Consider the following 18731-nt stretch of genomic DNA (forward strand, 5'->3'; position numbering starts at 1 on the left):
AGGTTATTGAAGAAAGTCTTTTGTTATAAAAATTGGGAGGCTTTGGAACATGTATAAGAATCTGTCATTTTAATTGTATTAATCCTTCCGCTAAGGGAAAGAGATAAAGAACTCCAACGGTCAAATTCCTGTTTAAGATTGGAAAGGAGTTGTTGATAGTTGGCTTTATTAAGGTCCTTGTAATTATGTGTTATCCAGACCCCCAAGTATTTTAATTTCCTATTGAGCAAAATGCAGCTTCATGCGGGCCGGATCAGTCGGACGCGTGCGAACGCAGCTTTCATTGCCTCCATTTTTTCAGCCTGCTCTCATGTGTCTCAGTCTCTGCTATAACTACAAAGTGTTTCACTTTACAAATTCCGTTTCTTATGAAGAAGACTGCCGAGCAAGACTGCCGAATAAACACTAAAAACCCTGAAAACCTGGTACCTGAATAAACTCAGCATTAGCCATATCATACGCCATAGGCGCTTCGATTACTGGAGCCAGCTTTAATAGTAATTAGATATTATCTCGCGGGCCAAAGATAATTCCACCGCGGGCTGGATTTGGCCCGCGGGCCTTGAGTTTGACATATATGCTATAGATGATTCTAACAAAGGTCACCGAAAAAGAAATATCCAAACATGTGGTCCCAATTGACATTAGTTCACTCTTTTGAAAGTTAACTTTATAACCAGATATTTGACCAAATTTAGTGAGCAGTATTGATAGATTTGGAAGACTTCGAGTTGGATCTGAGATATACAATAGCATATCATCCACGTACAGTGACACTTTATGTTCCAAAGCTCCCCTCAGGATGCCTTTGATACTAACTGATGTTCTCACGGCTATGGTGAGTGGCTCAATTCCCACAGCAAAAAGGAGTGGGGATAAAGGGCATTCCTGTCTTGTGCCACGTTGCAGTTCAAAAAAAGGATGATATACAGTTATTAGTACACACGGCTGCCAGTGGGGACGAGTAAAGTACTTCAATCCATGAGATGAATGTAGAACAAAAACCAAATTTTTGGAGAGTATAGAAAAGAAAGTCCCATTTCACCCAGTCAACTGTCTTTTCAGCACCAAGTGAGAGAATAATCTCTTGGGTATTTGATGCAGAGGAATCATATAGTATATTTAGAAGACATCTTATATTAAAAAAAGAGTACCAATTTCTTATAAAACCTGTTTGATCGGGTGAGATAATTAATGGTAGGATCTTCTCCATTCGGTGTGGCAGGACTTTTGCAAGGATTTTGGTATCCGTATTTAAAAGGGAGATTGGTCTGTATGAACTACGTTCAAGGGGGTCTTTGCCCTTTTTCAAAATTAATGACATAACTGCTTGACGCATTGTGGTAGGTAGGGGGGGGGATTAAAAAAGACTTCAAAAACAGATAATAGTAATGGGGAAAGTTGAGTGGAAAACTTTTTCTTAATTCAGAAAGGTATCCATCTGGGCCTGGAGATTTTCCACTCTGCATACTCCTAATTGCTGAGTCTGTCTCCAGAGTCGTGATTGCCCTTTCCAAATCAGCAGCTACGTGCAGATCTATATATGGGATGTTCAGCTTTTTAAAGGAATCATCCAGATATGATGGGGTGGTGGATGAACCTGAGGAGTACAATGATTGGTAAAAGCTATGAAAGCATGAGTTAATTTCTACATTATCTGTTTGTTTTATGCCCTGTGCATCCCGTATCTCAGGTATACTGTGACCGGCCGTTTTTCGACGCAGTGGATGGGCTAACAGCCTCCCTGCTTTTTCTCACATTGCAACTTGGAGATAAGATATTCAGCTTCTTGAGTTGTTAATAGATTGTATTCGGTCTGAAGTACTAAATGCTGTTTGAGCAAAGCCGATGAGAGTGCTTGGCTATGCAAGAGGTCTAGTTTCAGTATCTGATCTGTCAGTTGTTTAATACGTTCAGTTCTTATTTTTCTCTGCTGCGCACAGAATAAGATGATTTGGCCTCTCAAATATGCCCTTAGCGCCTCCCACACAATTGATGGAGACATCCCTGGTGTTTGATTAATTCTCAGAAATGATTCTATTTCAGAATAAATATACTTGACAAAACATTCATCTGAAAGGAGAGTAGGATCTAGCCTTCAAGGATGGTAACTTGTTTGTGTAGTAGGCATACGTACTATTAAAGTCAGCAGACTATGATCGGATACAACTATGGCTTCATTATCACACTCTATCACAGAAGAGAGAAGGCTGGTGTCCATAAAAAAATAATCTATATGCGAATAGGAACCGTGTACTGAGGAGAAAAAAGAGCAACTCCGAGAGGTAGGGTTACGAACCCGCCATACATCAGCCACTTTGTACGTTTTAAGAAAATGTCTGATAGACTGTGCTGACCTAGAGATAGGGACATTCCTCGTCGCACTGCAGTTCAAAATTGGAGAGAGAACACAATTAAAATCACCTCTGAGGATGAGCTTATGTGTGACCATGTTTGGCAACTTGGCCAAGAAATCACTAAAATACATATGGTCATCCCAATTCGGTGCATAAACATTGGCAAGGATAATGGGCAGCCCATATAGCCACCCAGTTACAATTGAAAACTGTCCAGCTGTATCAGATTCAACACTCGTTGCCACGAACTGTGTATTTTTACTAATTATTATTGCTGCTCCTGTGGCCTTTGAATTAGAGTGAAATACTTGACCGACCCATCCCCCTCTTAGTCGACAATGATCAGAGATATGCAAGTGGGTCTCCTGTAGGAATGCTATATTAGTCTTAAACTGTTTCAAATGAGTAAATGCCTTGTTACGTTTTACAGGGTGATTAAGGGATTTAACTTTCCAACTCACTAATTTAACAGAGCAACCATTTGTCTGAGATGAAATATTATTATTAACCATATGGAACTGAAGGAAGTAGAATATCACATAGGTATCTCCCAATGTACATATATAGAAACAACGATAGGCCTAAGTATGAAGCAAAAGGAAATAGTCTGGCAACTTCCCTACCCTCATTACCTACGCAAAACCCTTTATTACCATATCCACACATTAAGTGTTTACTTGGGTGCCTTCTGAGCTAAGTCAGGTTGAGCTCCTGCCCAACCCACCCTAAATTAAGAAACAAGAAAAAAATAGCACTAGAAATTCCCCCAGCTTATAAATATCAACATTGTTTGGGATTTTAATATAATATAGTGTGTGTGTGTGTATATATATATACATATATATACATACACACACACACACACTTACAGCTGGTATTATGAATTTGCTAATTAGCAAGAGATGAATCTAATTTGGTTTAAGCATATTGAAGGATTCAAAATTAAACCTAATCTTGAAAAGACTCCCCCCCCCCCCCCCCAAAAAAAAAGCTTTAACATCTCAACGACAGTGACCACAAAGAAAACATATTTCCATGACAAAAGACTAGAATAATCATAATACTTTTTCTGGACACTGCAGGAAACTATCGATTCTGCAACTGTTTATGTATAGCCCATCGGGGTTCCACATGTGAAAAATGTATTACTGGTCCGTGATCATGTTCTGTGTTTTACTGCCGTGACGATACGCTCTGTTGCATAGGCCATGGCTTTCTCCGGGTCCAGAAATTCTTTCTCCGTCCCATTGTGTGTAATGCGGAGTCGAGCATATCCGACATCCGGCTGGTCACGCAGCCGTTTCCTGATGTCCATTAACGCAGCTCAAGCTTTGGCGACCCTTGCGGTGTAGTCTGGAAAAATAGTAGTTGAGTAGTTAAGGGAGTCTGGTTTCGAGCTGGACATAAAATACCGATACAGTCCTGATAATAATGTAGTTTAACTACAATTGCACGCGGTTTACCGCTGTGAGTGGTTGATAAGAATGCCTTTGTCCAGTTTAAGCACCTCTGACAGTAATTTAGAAATGGACTCTGTGGTACTTGACCCGGGCCCCTCAGCGACGGCCAAAATGCGGATATTGCACCTCTGCATTCTTCCCTCCATGTCTTCACATTTATCACTTAAATCCTTCAGCTCGGACTTCAGGGCGTTTACGATGGTTTGAAGAGATACCATTTCATCCAACCACGATGATGTGCTATCTTCCACATCTTTAACATTAGCCTTTACTCGGTCAATCTCAACTTGGGTCCGTGCCGCGTTGTTTGCTAACTTGGTTCTTACTACCTGCAACTCGTGTTTCAGGTAGTTGAAATCTTTGGCGAGGGCATTCTTCAGCTCTGCTCTAATCACTGCGGAGATGTCTGTGTTTAGCTCCAAGAGGAGCTAAATCTTTAGGTCTTTCGTGTCCATTTCACCTGAGTTCGTGCAGGGTAGGGTACTTACGTCGTCATGGTCAGCATTTAAACTTTGCGCCGGGGAGTCTGTCGTCTTGGTGTTAGTGGGCCCGATGTATTTAAGTTTTTGAAGCTTAGATGCCATTACCGCATGTCAGAGAACAAAGTAACTCTCGCTATATGTACTTAGATGACTTATTTACTTATTTTGATAAAATTTGAAAGAAAGTGCTATTCTAAACATACAATAAAGGTTAGGCAGGAGCCCGCCAAACACACCTTACTCCATTGCTCACTCACATGGGCCCCCATGGAATCCATTTTATGACTAAAATGTAGAAATGAGGATCAACAGTCAACCTGGTATCGCATCACAACCTGCTACTCTAGCTGCAGTGCTGCTGACAAAAAAGCCTTGCAGGGGGTGGTTAGGGGAGCAGAGAAGGTTATTGGGGTCTCCCTACCTTCTGTCCAAGACCTCTTTCAGAGTCGATGCCTCCAGAAGGGTACATCATTAAAGACCCCTCACACCCTCTCCATGAACTGTTTGTTCTTCTGCCATCAGGCAAACGTTACAGGAGCATCAAAACTAAAACCACAAGGCTACTAAACAGCTTCCTCCCACAGGCAGTCAGACTGCTAAATAGCTGCTCTACCTGACTCTGCTTTGGACACCTTTAACTTGCACTGGACACTGATACCTTGTTTTTAACTGACATGTGGCTGTTGTGTTTTACTATTTATTGTTGTGTTTACTATTTATTGTTGCGTTTGTTATGTTATGATTGCACTTGCCCCAGGGAAACACTGTCTCATTCTGCCCTGCAGAGCTGATGTACGGTTGGAATGACAGTAAAGTTTTTGAATCTTGAATCTTGAAAACTATTATTTATGTACTGAAATACTGTTAACAAAATGTTTTCTATTAATGAGTGTTCTGCTTGTCTCACACTCTTGTTCCTTCTCTTGGTGTTCCCACTGTATACCTCTTTAGTTTTTGCTGTCCTGATGTCACTACTCTTTCACCTTCACTTTGCTGTTTTTTTGCAGTTTATATTGCATCTTTCCTCTTGCATGTGGTTTCTCCTTTTCTTTCTCCGTGCCATTGTGTACAAGTACAAAAGGCATTCCAGCTTTCTATGTAGTTCCAATGTCAGTACTGTACTCCATTGTTGCAGGTATAAACCTGCCTGTCCTTTTCTACAAACACGTTATGTAAGATTAGACAGCTTTTTCCTTTTAAAATTAATCTGTCTTGTTTTCTTAACTTTAGCATCTTCTGCCAAGATGGGTCTTATTGAAGTTACCAGAGGCCTCCTGCCTGGTGCTGGTAAGTTATTTTCTTCACTATATGAAGAGCAAGATCTGCAGTGAAGTTAATATTGAGAGAATGAGTATTTTTACAGTGCAATTAATTTTTAAAAATCAATGACCGAACTTTAATTCTACTGATTACATTCCATAAAACAAGACCAGAGGATCTTCTAAACTCTAATATAATAACTCTAACATATGACATATAATATCATGCAGACAAGGGGACGAAAACAGATTCTTCCAAGACTCCATGTTGACCGTCCAGCACCCTTTTACAGTAGAACAGTACAGCTCAAGATGGCTTCACCCTATGATGGTTGTGCAGTCCCTGATGCCATTTTAAACTAGTGCCATCTGTCTGCATGTGGTCTGCACCCCAGCTTCCTAAACATTGCTGACAAAATTGCTTTGACCACCTTCCCTGCTAATACATTCTGGGCGCCTTTAAAGTTTTGTATAGTCAACTTAAAACTACTGTTTTAACCACTGTATACCCTTAGTATTTGACATTTCCACCAGAGTAAAAACCATGTTACCATATAAGGGGTGATTGGTAAGTTCGTGGCCTAAGGTAGACGGAATCAGTTTTAGAAAACCTAAGCACTCATGTCCTACCTCAGGCCATGAACTTATCAATCACTCCAATAAGTTATTATCTTCAAACTTTCTGCATAATCACTCAAAGAGTTGAACTGCATGTGCATGTAACGAGAGCTGTATAACTCATCTTCTACCTTAGGCCACAAACTTATCAATCACCCTGCTGTGGACACTTTCTGGAGGTCCAAGATCCGTATGCTCCATGACCGCTGGACTAAGGGTGTAAATGTAGCAGGGGACTATGTTGAAAAATAAATGTGCTAGATTTTCTAAAATTGACTCCTTCTACCTTGGGCCATGAACTTAACAATCACCTCTCATATCTATGCTTCTCACAATTTTAAATACTTCTATCAGGTAGCCCTCAGTTTCTGCCACTCCAGCAAAAACAATCCAAGTTCAGCTTCTCAGCAGTGTTGGGACAAGGGCCTGCACCGTTCTGCGCTGTTCTGTGTTCTATTTTCTCTGTCGCTAGCACTCGCTAACCCAAACAACATCCTGGTCCATCTTTTCTGCACTCTTTCCAGAGGCTCCAAATCCTTCATGTAGTGCAGTGACTAGATCTTCATGCAGTGATCCAAGTGTGATCCAGCGCACAGTTTTACGTAGCCGCATCACCATCCACAATACTCTAATCCTTTTATCCTCACCAAGCTCCGCCCAAATTCTACTTGTCATCTACAAGAGTCAGTATATAATGCCCAATAAAGCTACCAACCACCATCTTTGAAATGTGGAAGAAAACTGAAGCAGTGGAGAGAAATCCAGGCAGTCATAGGGAGATTGTGTGACTGCCACATAGGCGGTACTAGAGGCCAGGTATGAATTTGAGTCGCATGGGGCAACAACCTTACTAACTGCATTTCTGTAAAACACCATACCTTTCCTCATTTACAAATCAAAATGTGTTTATTCACAATTGAGGAAAATATGATAGCTCTTTGACTGCCCCAATTTAATCTGTTGTTCAGAGCCTCCGTTCCCAAGAGTTGCTGTAAAACTCCAGCAGCATTTTGTTTTGTAAACTATCTGGCTATTCACTCCAACTCTGCTGAGGTTATCTCCTCTGTCAGTGTGATCATAGGCTGTATCATGCAGTTGTCGAGCATTTACCCTTTGCCGGTTTCTTTTCATGTTACATACCCAAGAATGGGAGAAACCCAGTCTCTATGCCTGGGATATTACTTGCATCAATAGCTTACATGCTGAGTGAAGTTTGTCTGTGTAGGTAGTTGATAATGTGTACTTTGCATTTGATGGCATCATACTTTCCAAATACTTCAAATCTAAATCAGAGGAAAACACTGAGAAGTTAGGTCCACCTCAGGAAATCAGTACAGTTGATCTCATGCCAGTCCAGTGTGTTTACTAAATCTGCATATTGCCATGTTGAATAGTGATAACTCATCCACTTCCTCTTGCCAGCCTACCTCGTGGCTGATAAGGTGCCAATGCTGGGAGTATAAACTCAAAGGTTCAAAGTATGAATGCAGTATACAACCCTGAGATTCATCCCTGAATGGAACCCATTCAAAGAAATACGTCAAGACCCCCCCATGCACGAAAACATGCAAATGACAACAAAATAAATTATAAAACACAAAATCAAAAGTGATAAGGCATAATTGAGTTCAGCTCAGTGTTCATTATCTACAGGCTGCTCTGATTCAAAGTCTATTCAAGGCAGAACTGTGAATTGCTCTGAAGTTTATGTGTGGCAACAGAATTGCACTCCATTTCTTTTAAATCTCAGCTTTAACTATATGCAGCAGTGGTCTGCCCTTGGTGTGAATTATCCCGTGTGCTTTCAAATACCTGTTTTTGTGTTGGATTCGCACCATGCAGCAATGTTCTTGCTTGGTTCTACTCTTTATTGATTCAGTGGTAGGCAGAATACCTCCAGCAATAGTTTCTCGCGCTGATGATCTCAACAGGATAGATGTAGAGAGGATAATCTGTTTTAGAAGCAGAACTAGGTTCAGTGTGGCTGTCTGTGGGGAAGATGAATCTCTGGGCTGTATACTGCGTACATTCTCTGATAGTAAATATACTTTGTATCTTTGAGTTTATACTCCCAGCATAGGCACCATATCAGCCACAAGATAAGCTGGCAATAGAAAATGGACGAATTATCAATTTTCAACATAATATAATGTTTGTTGCTGCCCATGCAGCGTCTGCTCCACTATTCAATCATGGCTGATCCCTTTTTCCCCTCCTCAGCCCCACTCCTCGGCCTTCTCCCCATAACATTTCATGCCGTGTCCAGTCAATCTGTGTCTTAAATACACTCAACAACCTGGCCTCCGCAGCTGCTTGTGGTAACAAATTTCACAAATTCAACACCCTCTGGCTAAAGTAAATTTTCTGCATCTGTTTTAAATGGTTGCCCTTCTTTCCTGAGGCTGTGCCCTCCTGTCCTAGACTCCCCCACGATGGGAAATGCCCTTCCCACATCTTCTGACTTGGCCTTTCAACATTCAAAAGGTTACAATGAGATCTCACCTCATCCTTTTAAATTCCAGTGAGTTACAGACCCAGAGCCATCAAATGTTCCTTGTATGATAACCCTTTCATTCCTGGAATCATCCTTGCGAACTTCCTCTGGAACCTCTCCAATGCCAGCACGTATTTTCTAAGATGAGAAGCCGAAAACTGTTCACGATACTCAAGGTGAGGCCTCATTAGTGCCTTATAAAGCCTCAGCATCACATCCCTGCTCTTGTATTCTAGACCTCTTAAAATAAATGCTAACATGGCATTTGCCTTCTTCACCACCGACCCAACCTGTAAGTTAATCTTTAGGGTGTTCTACATAAGGACTCCCAAGTCCCATTGCATCTCAGATTTTTTTTAAGAAAATAGTCTACATATTCATTTAAAGTACATACTGAAGTGCAAAACCATGCATTTTCCAACATTATATTTCATTTGCCACTTTCTTGCCCATTCTCCTAATCAGTTTAAGTCCTGCAGCCTACCTGTTTCCTCAACACTACCTGCCCCTCCATCAAAGTTTGTATCATCTGCAAACTTGGCAACAAAGCCATCTATTCCATTAGCCAAATCATTGGTAGACAGTATAAGAAGCAGTCCCAACACCAACCCCTGCAGACCACCCCTAGTCACTGACAGCCAAGCAGAAAAGGATCCTTTTATTCCCACTCGCTCCCTCCACCTAGTGCTCAAACCATGCCAGTAACTTTCCTGTAATACCATGACCTCTTAAGCTGGTAAGTAGCCTCACGTTTGGTACCTTGCCAAAGGCCTTCTGAACGTCCAAATATACAACATTCTCTGAATCTGCTTTATCTATCTGTCTTTTAATCTCCTCAAAGAATTCCAACAGGTTTGTTAGCCAAGATTTTCCTCAAGGAAACCATGCTGACTTTGTCCTATCTTGTTCTATGTCACTAAGTACTCCATAACCTCATCCTTAACAATTGACTCTAACATCTTCCCAACCACTGAGGTCAGGCTATAATTTCCTTTCTGCTGTCTTCCTCCTCTCTTAAAGAGTGGAGTGATTTTGTGAGAGAATCTATAATTATAGGGTTAAAGTTTGAAATTAAAAGGTTGGCCATCTAAGACAAGAATGAGACAAAATTCTGTCATTCTCATAATGTGAAGGCATAGTTGAATTGATTCTTGATAAAGCGAGTGTATAAAACAAGGCCAGTAATAGGCATTAATGTGGGGTTGGGGTTGGGATTGTGGAATTAATTATAGAATGATGGAGCACTGTGAAGAGTATCTCTTGCTTTATCCTTAATTTTCTCTGGAGATTAAATTCAACTCAGAATTAGATTTAAGAGAGAGAAAAAAGCTGGCATGCCTCACTATTGCTTGTAGGATTGTAGTTTCAAGGCCACTAGATATAATGAGGGATTTAAAGTGGCCACACTCCAACTTTCTCAGTTCCCCATCCATTGTTATTTTTAATTTCTTTTATAGACAACTCATTAGACCTGAGCGATTTCTTTATTGCTTTTGTTGTTCAAAATGATCTTTCCTGCTTTTAGTCCTTCCTCACTACTTGCAGCATTAGAATAAGGTAGATGAATTTGCAGCATTACTTCCTTACTTTTGTGTACTTTTCACCTTTTCCTGGTCCTGATTTTCATTGAGAGTCACACAGCACAGAACCAGGCCCTTTGCCCACACCAAATATCAAGTGTTCATTTTTATATAGCTGATACTGATCAGTTTGTATTCTTCACAATTTCCTGTCAGCTCCCCTCCAGATTACAACACTCATCTGCATCTTTGAGATGAGTTAATTAGTTGGCCAGTTTGGGATGTGGAAGGAAGGAAACCCACACTGGTTAAGGGAGAATGTGCAAACTGCACACAGCACTGGAAGTCAGGCTGTTATGTTGCCACTACTCTTCAGCAGGGGTTCCAGATTTTCAAATTTTATTTTACTGACATAGAGCGTGGAATAGGCCCTTCTGGCCCTTTGAGCCTAATCGTGGGATGATTTACAATGACCAATTAACCTACCATCTGGTACATCTTTGGATCGTGGGAGGAAACCCACGCGGTCATAGGGAGACGTACAAACTCCTTACAGGCACCCGTGGGTTGCTGGAACTGTATTGTGCTAACCACTAGGCTACCGTGCCGCCCAGGAAAGGCAGGAAGGCCAGCAGGAAGTTGACAAGGGTAGCAGTGGGCATAGGGTTGTAAGAAACAAAGGAAATGAACAGATGCAGCTTTGCAAAGAGAAACAGGCCTTGGAGATGGGATTAAAAATCAAATGTGCAAAGTTTTAAAATTGGTAGTACAATACCCAACTTATTATACTGTAGAAAACTATAAATATTAGTAAATTAAATTTGAATGTAAATACAGATCAAACTCACCTTACTTAATCAAATTTTCTTTCTTTTCTTCCAAGGTGGCAGCCAGCGGCTGCCTCGTACTGTGGGAATCGGCAAGGCAAAAGAACTTATTTTCACTGGCCGACAGGTAGATGGTGAGCAAGCGGAGTCCATAGGTCTAGTGAATGCTGTTGTGACTCAGAATGACTTGGGAGATGCAGCTTATCAAAAAGCTCTCAATCTGGCCAGAGAGATACTTCCACAGGTTTGTAGTAGACTGATTGCATTAAAATAAATCAATACAGCCTGCAATAGCTTTAAAGCTTGTAACTAAGCAGTAACTAGATAAATACATTCTCATGTCTGTCTTAAGCTGTTATCATCCCCAATCAAAAACCTTAAGCATTTCACAGCTGCTTAAGTTGAAGTGACAATAGCTAGGTGTAGAGTTGTGTAAACATGTAGCGGGAGGTGTTGGTAATAATTTCTTCAGAAAAAGCAATAATTCTGTTTATAATTATCTGAATATTGTACTTGAATGAGAAAAATAATCTTTGTGTAATCTAATTTAAAGGGGCCAGTGGCTCTCAAGATGGCAAAGCAAGCAATAAACAGAGGCATTGAGGTAATGTTTATGTTGTACGTTGTAACAATTTTGCTACTCTATCTAATTTAGTTGAAACCTTCCTTTTGCCTGTTACTGCCCAGAACTAGGCATATAACCAACCGTCAGCAGCATTTACCGAGTGCCACCGCAACACAAATTCTTTGTGCCCTGGTTAAGGTGATCAAACTTTTTTTAAAGTTAGCAGCTTTCCATGGCACCAGAAACAGGAACTTGTACATGATTAAGCTTCATTTTGAAGTTATTGAAATGTACTGAACCTGACAAATTACACTGTTAATGGTCTTGGGTCCGGGAGGCCTATTGAAATGATAGGACCTTCTACATGCTTTGAGCCAGTCACTTAGGGAAAAAAATGGCATAACTTCACAATTTTACCTCCAATATGTGATACTTCCCATATTTTTGATTAATGTAGTATGCTCTATATTAATCAAACATTCCCCGGTTATATACATCTAATCAGTAGTACAAACTTTTTATTTTAGACTTTAAGGTTTTGTCCAAGGTGGAAAAGTTCTTATTAAAACAAGTAAATTTTTACATTGTCTTAGGTAGATTTAAAGGTTATACTACATTAAGATTTTAAGGATGGTGTTGACCAAAGTAGTTGAATTAATCATTAAAGTAACTTTCCCCACAAGCAGAAGTTTGTATAGAACAATGATGGTCTCTTTTTGAGGCACATATTAATATTGAGATTAATGTTTTGAAGAGGAGGATAAGATATGAGCAGAATTGGGCCATTCTGATTGAATCCCCCCCCCCCACCACTGCCCTCGCAAACCCATTCTGCTGCTTTTTTCCCCCTCGTAAACCTTGACACCCCTACTAATCAACTACTTAGCAGCCCCTGCTTTAGATATACCCAAAGATTTGGCTCCCCCACCTTGCTGTAGCAATGAATTCCAGATTTACTGCCCTCTGACTAAAGAAATGGCTCCTCATTTTGTTCTAAAGCAGTGTTTCCCAACCTGGGGTTCACAGATCCTTTGCTTGGGAACTCCTGCTCTAAGATGATGTCCTTCTATTCTGAATCTGTGCCCTCTGGTCTAAGACTTTCCCATTAATGGAAATATCCTCTCTATGTACACTTTATCTAGGCCTTTCAATGTTCGGTCCATTTCAGTGAGATTCCCCCACCCCTCATTCACCTAAACTCCAGTGAGAATTAAAAGATGTAGAGGTAATGAGAAGGTCTTATCTTTGCACGAATAGAGGTGTGAATAGTTATGGAGATGCTGGGGTAGAGATATTTTAAGTAGCTGATATGTAGGGTTGCCATCTTTCTCACTCCCAAATAAGGGACAAAAGATGGCGTGCCATGGCGGTGTGGGTATGGTGCGGGCCTGGGATGAAGTGACTGAGGGGGCTGGCAGCTAGCAGATGTTAACAGCGACCTTTTTCAAAAGAGAGAAAAAAAACAACCCTGAATAGGTAAACAAATCCAATATATGACCCATGTATACATATCTTCAGTGTTATATATGAAATGTAACACCAAATTATAACAAAACATAATCTGACTACTAGTCAGACATGAAATAACACCAAATAACCCTATCTGTGTGTGCCTATAGAGTAGACATATAATCACTGCAAAAAAGGGGGGTCCCACCAAGTCTACGTTTTCCATGGATATTTCTTGCTGCTCTTAACTGATTCAAGCAGTCCTTTGTCCTTTTGCACAGCCAGAAAGAAGTCCTTACGTGACAAGTCACAGTTCACAGATATTTGAAGTTCATTTTTGATCAGCTCTGTGTTGCATCTGTTTCTTGAGTCTGACCATTTAATGGTCATCAGAGAGAAGATCCTTTAGAGCTTCTCAAAAGGCATTTGAGCCTGGCACACTGAGGACAAATGAGACAATCCTGAACATGTTGATCAAGTTGGCTTTCCCTACGTTTTGGAAAACTGTCACCCACTTCTCACTGGTGGATTTTGTGGTATCTTGTCTGGCTTTCTGTATTTCCTCCCAGTTAGCACAAAACTCTTCATAGAGTTGGTCCATATTGACTGTCTCTGTCATTTTGAGGGCAGCCACCACCTGCTCCAGGTGAGCGAAGGAGAGCTCCTCATAGAGGCTGATCGGTTTCAGTTTCATCATTACATTTTCTGGTGAGAAATCAAACCACCTTGTCAATGTATGTAATGACAGAGTCATAGAACTTCACAAAGTCCAGTTGCTGCTTGGACCTTTGTGCTGGCACTTGTTTGTCCGTCAGCTGCTTGGTCTGGTACCCAAAAAAGCTGTTCAGTTTCCGCTGAAGCATCTTCATTTTGAACTTTTGTAAACATCTGTGATGCAGAGTTTTGTTTCCTCCAGCTCGTTTACGAGTTGGTCAAAAACACACCCCACTTTGTGGAAAAAGCACAGATAAATTTCAGTAGCTCCAGTTTTTACTTCATCCTCAAAAATCCTCTTCAGTGCCACAGGGCAGGTCTCAAGGGGCCTGAAGTATGACGTAAGAGCTGGCCAGCTTTGCAGGAGACGTTCGACAGCTGGATGAAGAGAGAGCCATCGTGTGCAAACATGACGCAGAATCTCAATGCCACTCATTGTCAACAAAGGCAAAAAATGAATGCCGTTCCTCTCTTTGGGAAGCAGATATTGAGAAGTGGCTGTAGACTTTTAGAACAATTATCTCAATATCCACGGACAGCTGATCACAAGCGTGCTTGCAGGCGTTATGAGCTATGTGAGCTGGGCAATTAGCTTTCAGAATGCGATTGTTGGCACTGCTCAATAACTGGTAAACTGAGTAGTGTTTCCTAAAGTTTACATCGGCATGATCTGCTGCATAGGCTATGACGTGTCTAATATCCAGTTCATACTTTACCAGACAGCTCATCAGAAATTGATGTTTGCCACTTGCAGTTTCATCACTGTCTTCGTAAAAGTCAATTAACTTACACTGCACTCCATCAGACACAGAGAAATATCTCACGCACACTAGATACGTTTTTCTATCTCCCTTGTTTGAGGCATTGGTGGCAACTGAGAAATACGTGGGCTCCGCGGGCTCACCTTCTTTGGTCGGGAACAGATCTTCTATAATATCCTGCACAGTCCTTGGTCCTAAAACATTCATTGTAATCATCTCAGCTTTCGTTCTTCCCAAGTGCATCTTCTTCACAACATCTGAGTCATTAAACAAAGCACCGTTGAGCTTAGCAAGACAGTCGGTGCTGTTGTAGCTGGGTCCGTGTTTAACCGTGTGGTACACATACGGGGCTTCACTTGCCACGATTTTGTCATTTTCCGCAGTAGATTTCACGAAGAATGTACCAATATTGCCTGCACCTTTAGCTAGTGTGGCCTTCTTGTGTGCTTCTGTGGGAGCACGCTGAGTTAGGCCATTCCCACCTCCACGGCCAATTGAGAATTCCCGACAGCATAAAGTACAGAAGGCCTTCCTTCATCAACATCGAGTCACCGCTGATGGGCTTAACCCACGTCTTTTTTGCTTCCCATTGCTTGTTATAGCTGAACAGTCTTTTCTATTTTGCAGGTTTATCCATATTGGCACACGCCAAACCGACCAAACAACACCAGACATTACTGAAACTTTTTGTTTTGGCAGGAATTGGCAAAGTATAGCACACAACTGATGCGCATAAGGGGGCCTGTGATTGGATGACAGATGAATCACTTGTGCGTGGTGTCAACAGTACATGCAACACGCACACACGCTGTTGTATCAGATCTAGGATCTGTCTGTACGTGTGCCCTCTGGTGATTACAGAGTAGTAGCAGTCAAATATGGGACAGGGCAGTCCGGTATGGGACAAACCAATTTAGCCCAATATACGGGATGTCCCGGCTAATATGGGCCAGTTGGCAACTCTACTGATAGGTCGTGTTGTACTTCACCCCTCTGTTCCGGGATGGGTTTTCCAGTTTGACAAGGATGGCTTCTCTAACCCCTCTCATTACTCTGACTCTTAATGACCCTCCTGTAATTGCTATATCTTTAAACAAATCCGTTAGTAAACGGGAAAGTTACCCACCATGGCTTGGAACTAAAGCTGCCTCTCGGACAAGTGGCAAAACATCTTCTAGACAACACAGCAAGTCCAGTTGCCTTGATTTACCACTGCTTGAAATACCATGACCTGGATGACTGAGAACCTTTATAGACATTTATCTATAAACTTTTATCTAAATGCACGAGTACACTTCCCTACACTGCCTTCATCTTCCACTTCTTTGCCCATTTTCCTAATCTGTCCAAGTCCTTCTGCAGACTCCCTGCTTCCTCAACACTTCCTGCCCCTTCAGCTTTGTATCATCTGTTATCTTAGCCACACAGCCTTCAAAAACCTACAAACATAGAAACCCTACAGCACAATACAGGCCCTTCAGCCCACAAAGCTGTGCCGAACATGTCCCTACCTTAGAACTACCTAGGCTTTACCCATAGCCCTCTTCTTCTAAGCTCCATGTAGCCATCCAGGAGTCTCTTAAAAGACCCTGACATTTCCGCCTCCACCACTGCTGCCGGCAGCCCCGCTCACCGCTTTCTGCGTAAGAAAACTTACCCCTGACATCCCCATTATCCAGATCATTAACATATGATGTGAAAAGTGGTGGACCCGACACCAATTCCTGCAGAACATCACTACTCACTGACCAGAAAAAGCCCCCTTTATTCCCACTCTGTCTTCTGCCAGTCAATCTTCAGACCATGTTAGTATATTTTCTGTAATACCAAGAGCTCTTATCTTGTTTAGCAGCTGCTGGTGTCTTCCACAGTGAAGACTGACATAAAATACTTTCTATGTTCTTCTGCCATTACATTTCATCTTCTCATCGTACTGAATTTTTGGTTGCCTTCTGTTGGTTTTTGAAATCTTTGCTAATGTTACGTGCTCCCTTTTGCTTTTATGCTAGCTTTGACTTCCTTTGTTAGCCATTCCACGCAGCGGTCCTTTAGAATGCTGCTGCTTCATTGGGATGAACTGATCCAGTTTCTTCTGAATTACTCCCAGAAGCACCAGCCATGATGTGTAACCTAGGATGATAAGCTCCCAGCTGTGATACTCTTTCAACCTTGACACTGTGATAGCCACATCATACCTGCCAATTTCTAACTGCACTACAAGATGCATCTTAATTCATACATTCTGATGTAACACCTTCCAGAAAGGAACAAGCAAATGATAAAGTTGATCATGAAACAGACTAATTCCTTATTTAAGTCATCAGCATGTTTGGCAAAATAGGAAGCAAGAATGTTCTTTAATAAATAATAACTTTTTGGAGTTTAGTCACAATCTGTATCGAAGGAACTCACTAACAACCTATCTAATAGACTATTTGTTTTGGTGTTGATTGTTCAGAGATTGTTGAGCATGTCACTGCAAAATTCAGCCCACAATATTGTACTGACTTTTTAAATCATTCTAAATCTTTCCTCCAACATAATCCTCCATAGTAGTTCCGAGTCTCAGCAGCATTTTTTTTTCAAATTTTGAGAGCCTTCGTAAGCCATGAGGGGTTACTTATAGTAGGCAGACTACTAAGGTGAGTTGTTCTTGCAGAGGTTGGTAGTAATCAATAGTGTAAATCATAGTTAATGCTTCCCTTCCCCCAATATGAAATTCAAGTTGTTTCCCATTTATTGATGTTCTAAATGCTTGTAACCCACAGCCAAGGACAGATGCAAGACTAAAGATTGAGCTTTCCTGGAATTAAGTATAACCATGTTCTGTATACTGTGGTCTTTTAGTTTTTAATCTTGAAATTCAGGGGTTCTGAACCTTCTTTTAATGCCGTAGACCCCTCCCTACTTTTCACCAGGGTTCTGTGACCACCAGGTTGGAACTCCTGCCTTAGCTTGTTTGGACTGAAATATGGAAGTCCTTTCTTTAATCCTTAATCTAAAGAATTTTCCATGACTAAATGAGTAAATATCAACACTGTTTCAATTTCAGAGTAAAATTAAACACCAATTCCCCAACAGTACTTCTTGTTTAGAAAAGAATGCATTCTTAGCAACAGAAGTAAAATGTTTTCCTTTAGGTAACTCAATTTCATTTTATCTTAAATCTATTTTTAATTCTCTGTAGGTCGATATTACATCAGGAATGGCAGTTGAGGAAATGTGCTATGCTCAGGTATGAAGAGAGCCTCCTGTTGTTTCAGATAAAGATGACTTTGAATAATTAATATTTTGACATTTGTGCCTATTGCTAATACAGGTCATACCTACAAAAGACCGATTGGAGGGAATGGCAGCATTTAAAGAAAAACGACTACCCCACTTTACTGGAGAATGAAATGAAATACATGTCCAAACTGTCAAATATTAATTACAATCACAGTTAAGTACTTCAGATTTTTTCTTCCTGAATGCACTTTTACATATCACTGATTTTCAGCATTTCTACACAATAGCATGTGGGAACTGCAGTAGAAGTTGAAACTGTCAACTCCCATGGTCCCACAAGTGCAGATCTGTCCCAAATAACTAATCTCTAGCTAAATAGCATACTAATGCAACTTTTGTGATTTTAAACAACTTTACAGACTTTCAGCTTACACAGTGTTCTCAGAACAGTTACATTGCTCAGGGATGTATTTATTTTAACAATTTTCCTGCACAAAGGAAAGTGATCATGGGGTGAGAGTTTCAATCTGTAACAATAAATGCTATTGGTGATTTGCTAGGACCTTCAATAAATGGTATGTGGGAAGGTTAATTTTCTGGGTGTATCAAATCGGTGTTTTTAAAATTGCATGGCCAACAGGATTTTGTTAAGATTGACTTAACCTTTCCTTGGTTAATTTAAATGCAAATTTGTTGTCATTTTGATACTTAATTAAAATATTACAAAGCAGGATGGAGGAACCACGCATCCATTTGGTCTATCTGATAGCTACGGTAGTTTAATCCCAACATATTGTGTTGGTGGTCAGTTTTCAGTAGTTTTGCTCATGTATTGCTAAAGACTAGTTAACCCTGATACTCACTTCCATACATCACCCTCCCATCTTTTATCGAAGCCCCTTAAACAATAACCCAATCATTAACCTAATGTTCTGAATTACAACTGTACTTTGTACAAAACCTCTTTACAATTTAACCCTTTGAGTTCAAGTAGCTT

At 40.8% G+C, this 18731-nt stretch overlaps 1 protein-coding gene across 1 annotated transcript in view; it reads left to right on the forward strand.

Annotated features, from left to right (window-relative positions):
* The window catches only part of echdc2 (enoyl CoA hydratase domain containing 2), a 54547-nt gene that overhangs the window by 26711 nt on the left and 9105 nt on the right, over positions 1-18731 (forward strand). The window contains 5 exon segments of the mRNA XM_073062992.1: positions 5530-5586; positions 11074-11261; positions 11571-11621; positions 17694-17741; positions 17826-17947. Coding sequence (XP_072919093.1) covers positions 5530-5586; positions 11074-11261; positions 11571-11621; positions 17694-17741; positions 17826-17903 — 422 coding nt within the window. The 3' untranslated portion in view covers positions 17904-17947.

The sequence above is a fragment of the Hemitrygon akajei genome, chromosome 12 (assembly GCF_048418815.1).
Source record: "Hemitrygon akajei chromosome 12, sHemAka1.3, whole genome shotgun sequence".
NCBI lineage: Eukaryota > Metazoa > Chordata > Chondrichthyes > Myliobatiformes > Dasyatidae > Hemitrygon > Hemitrygon akajei.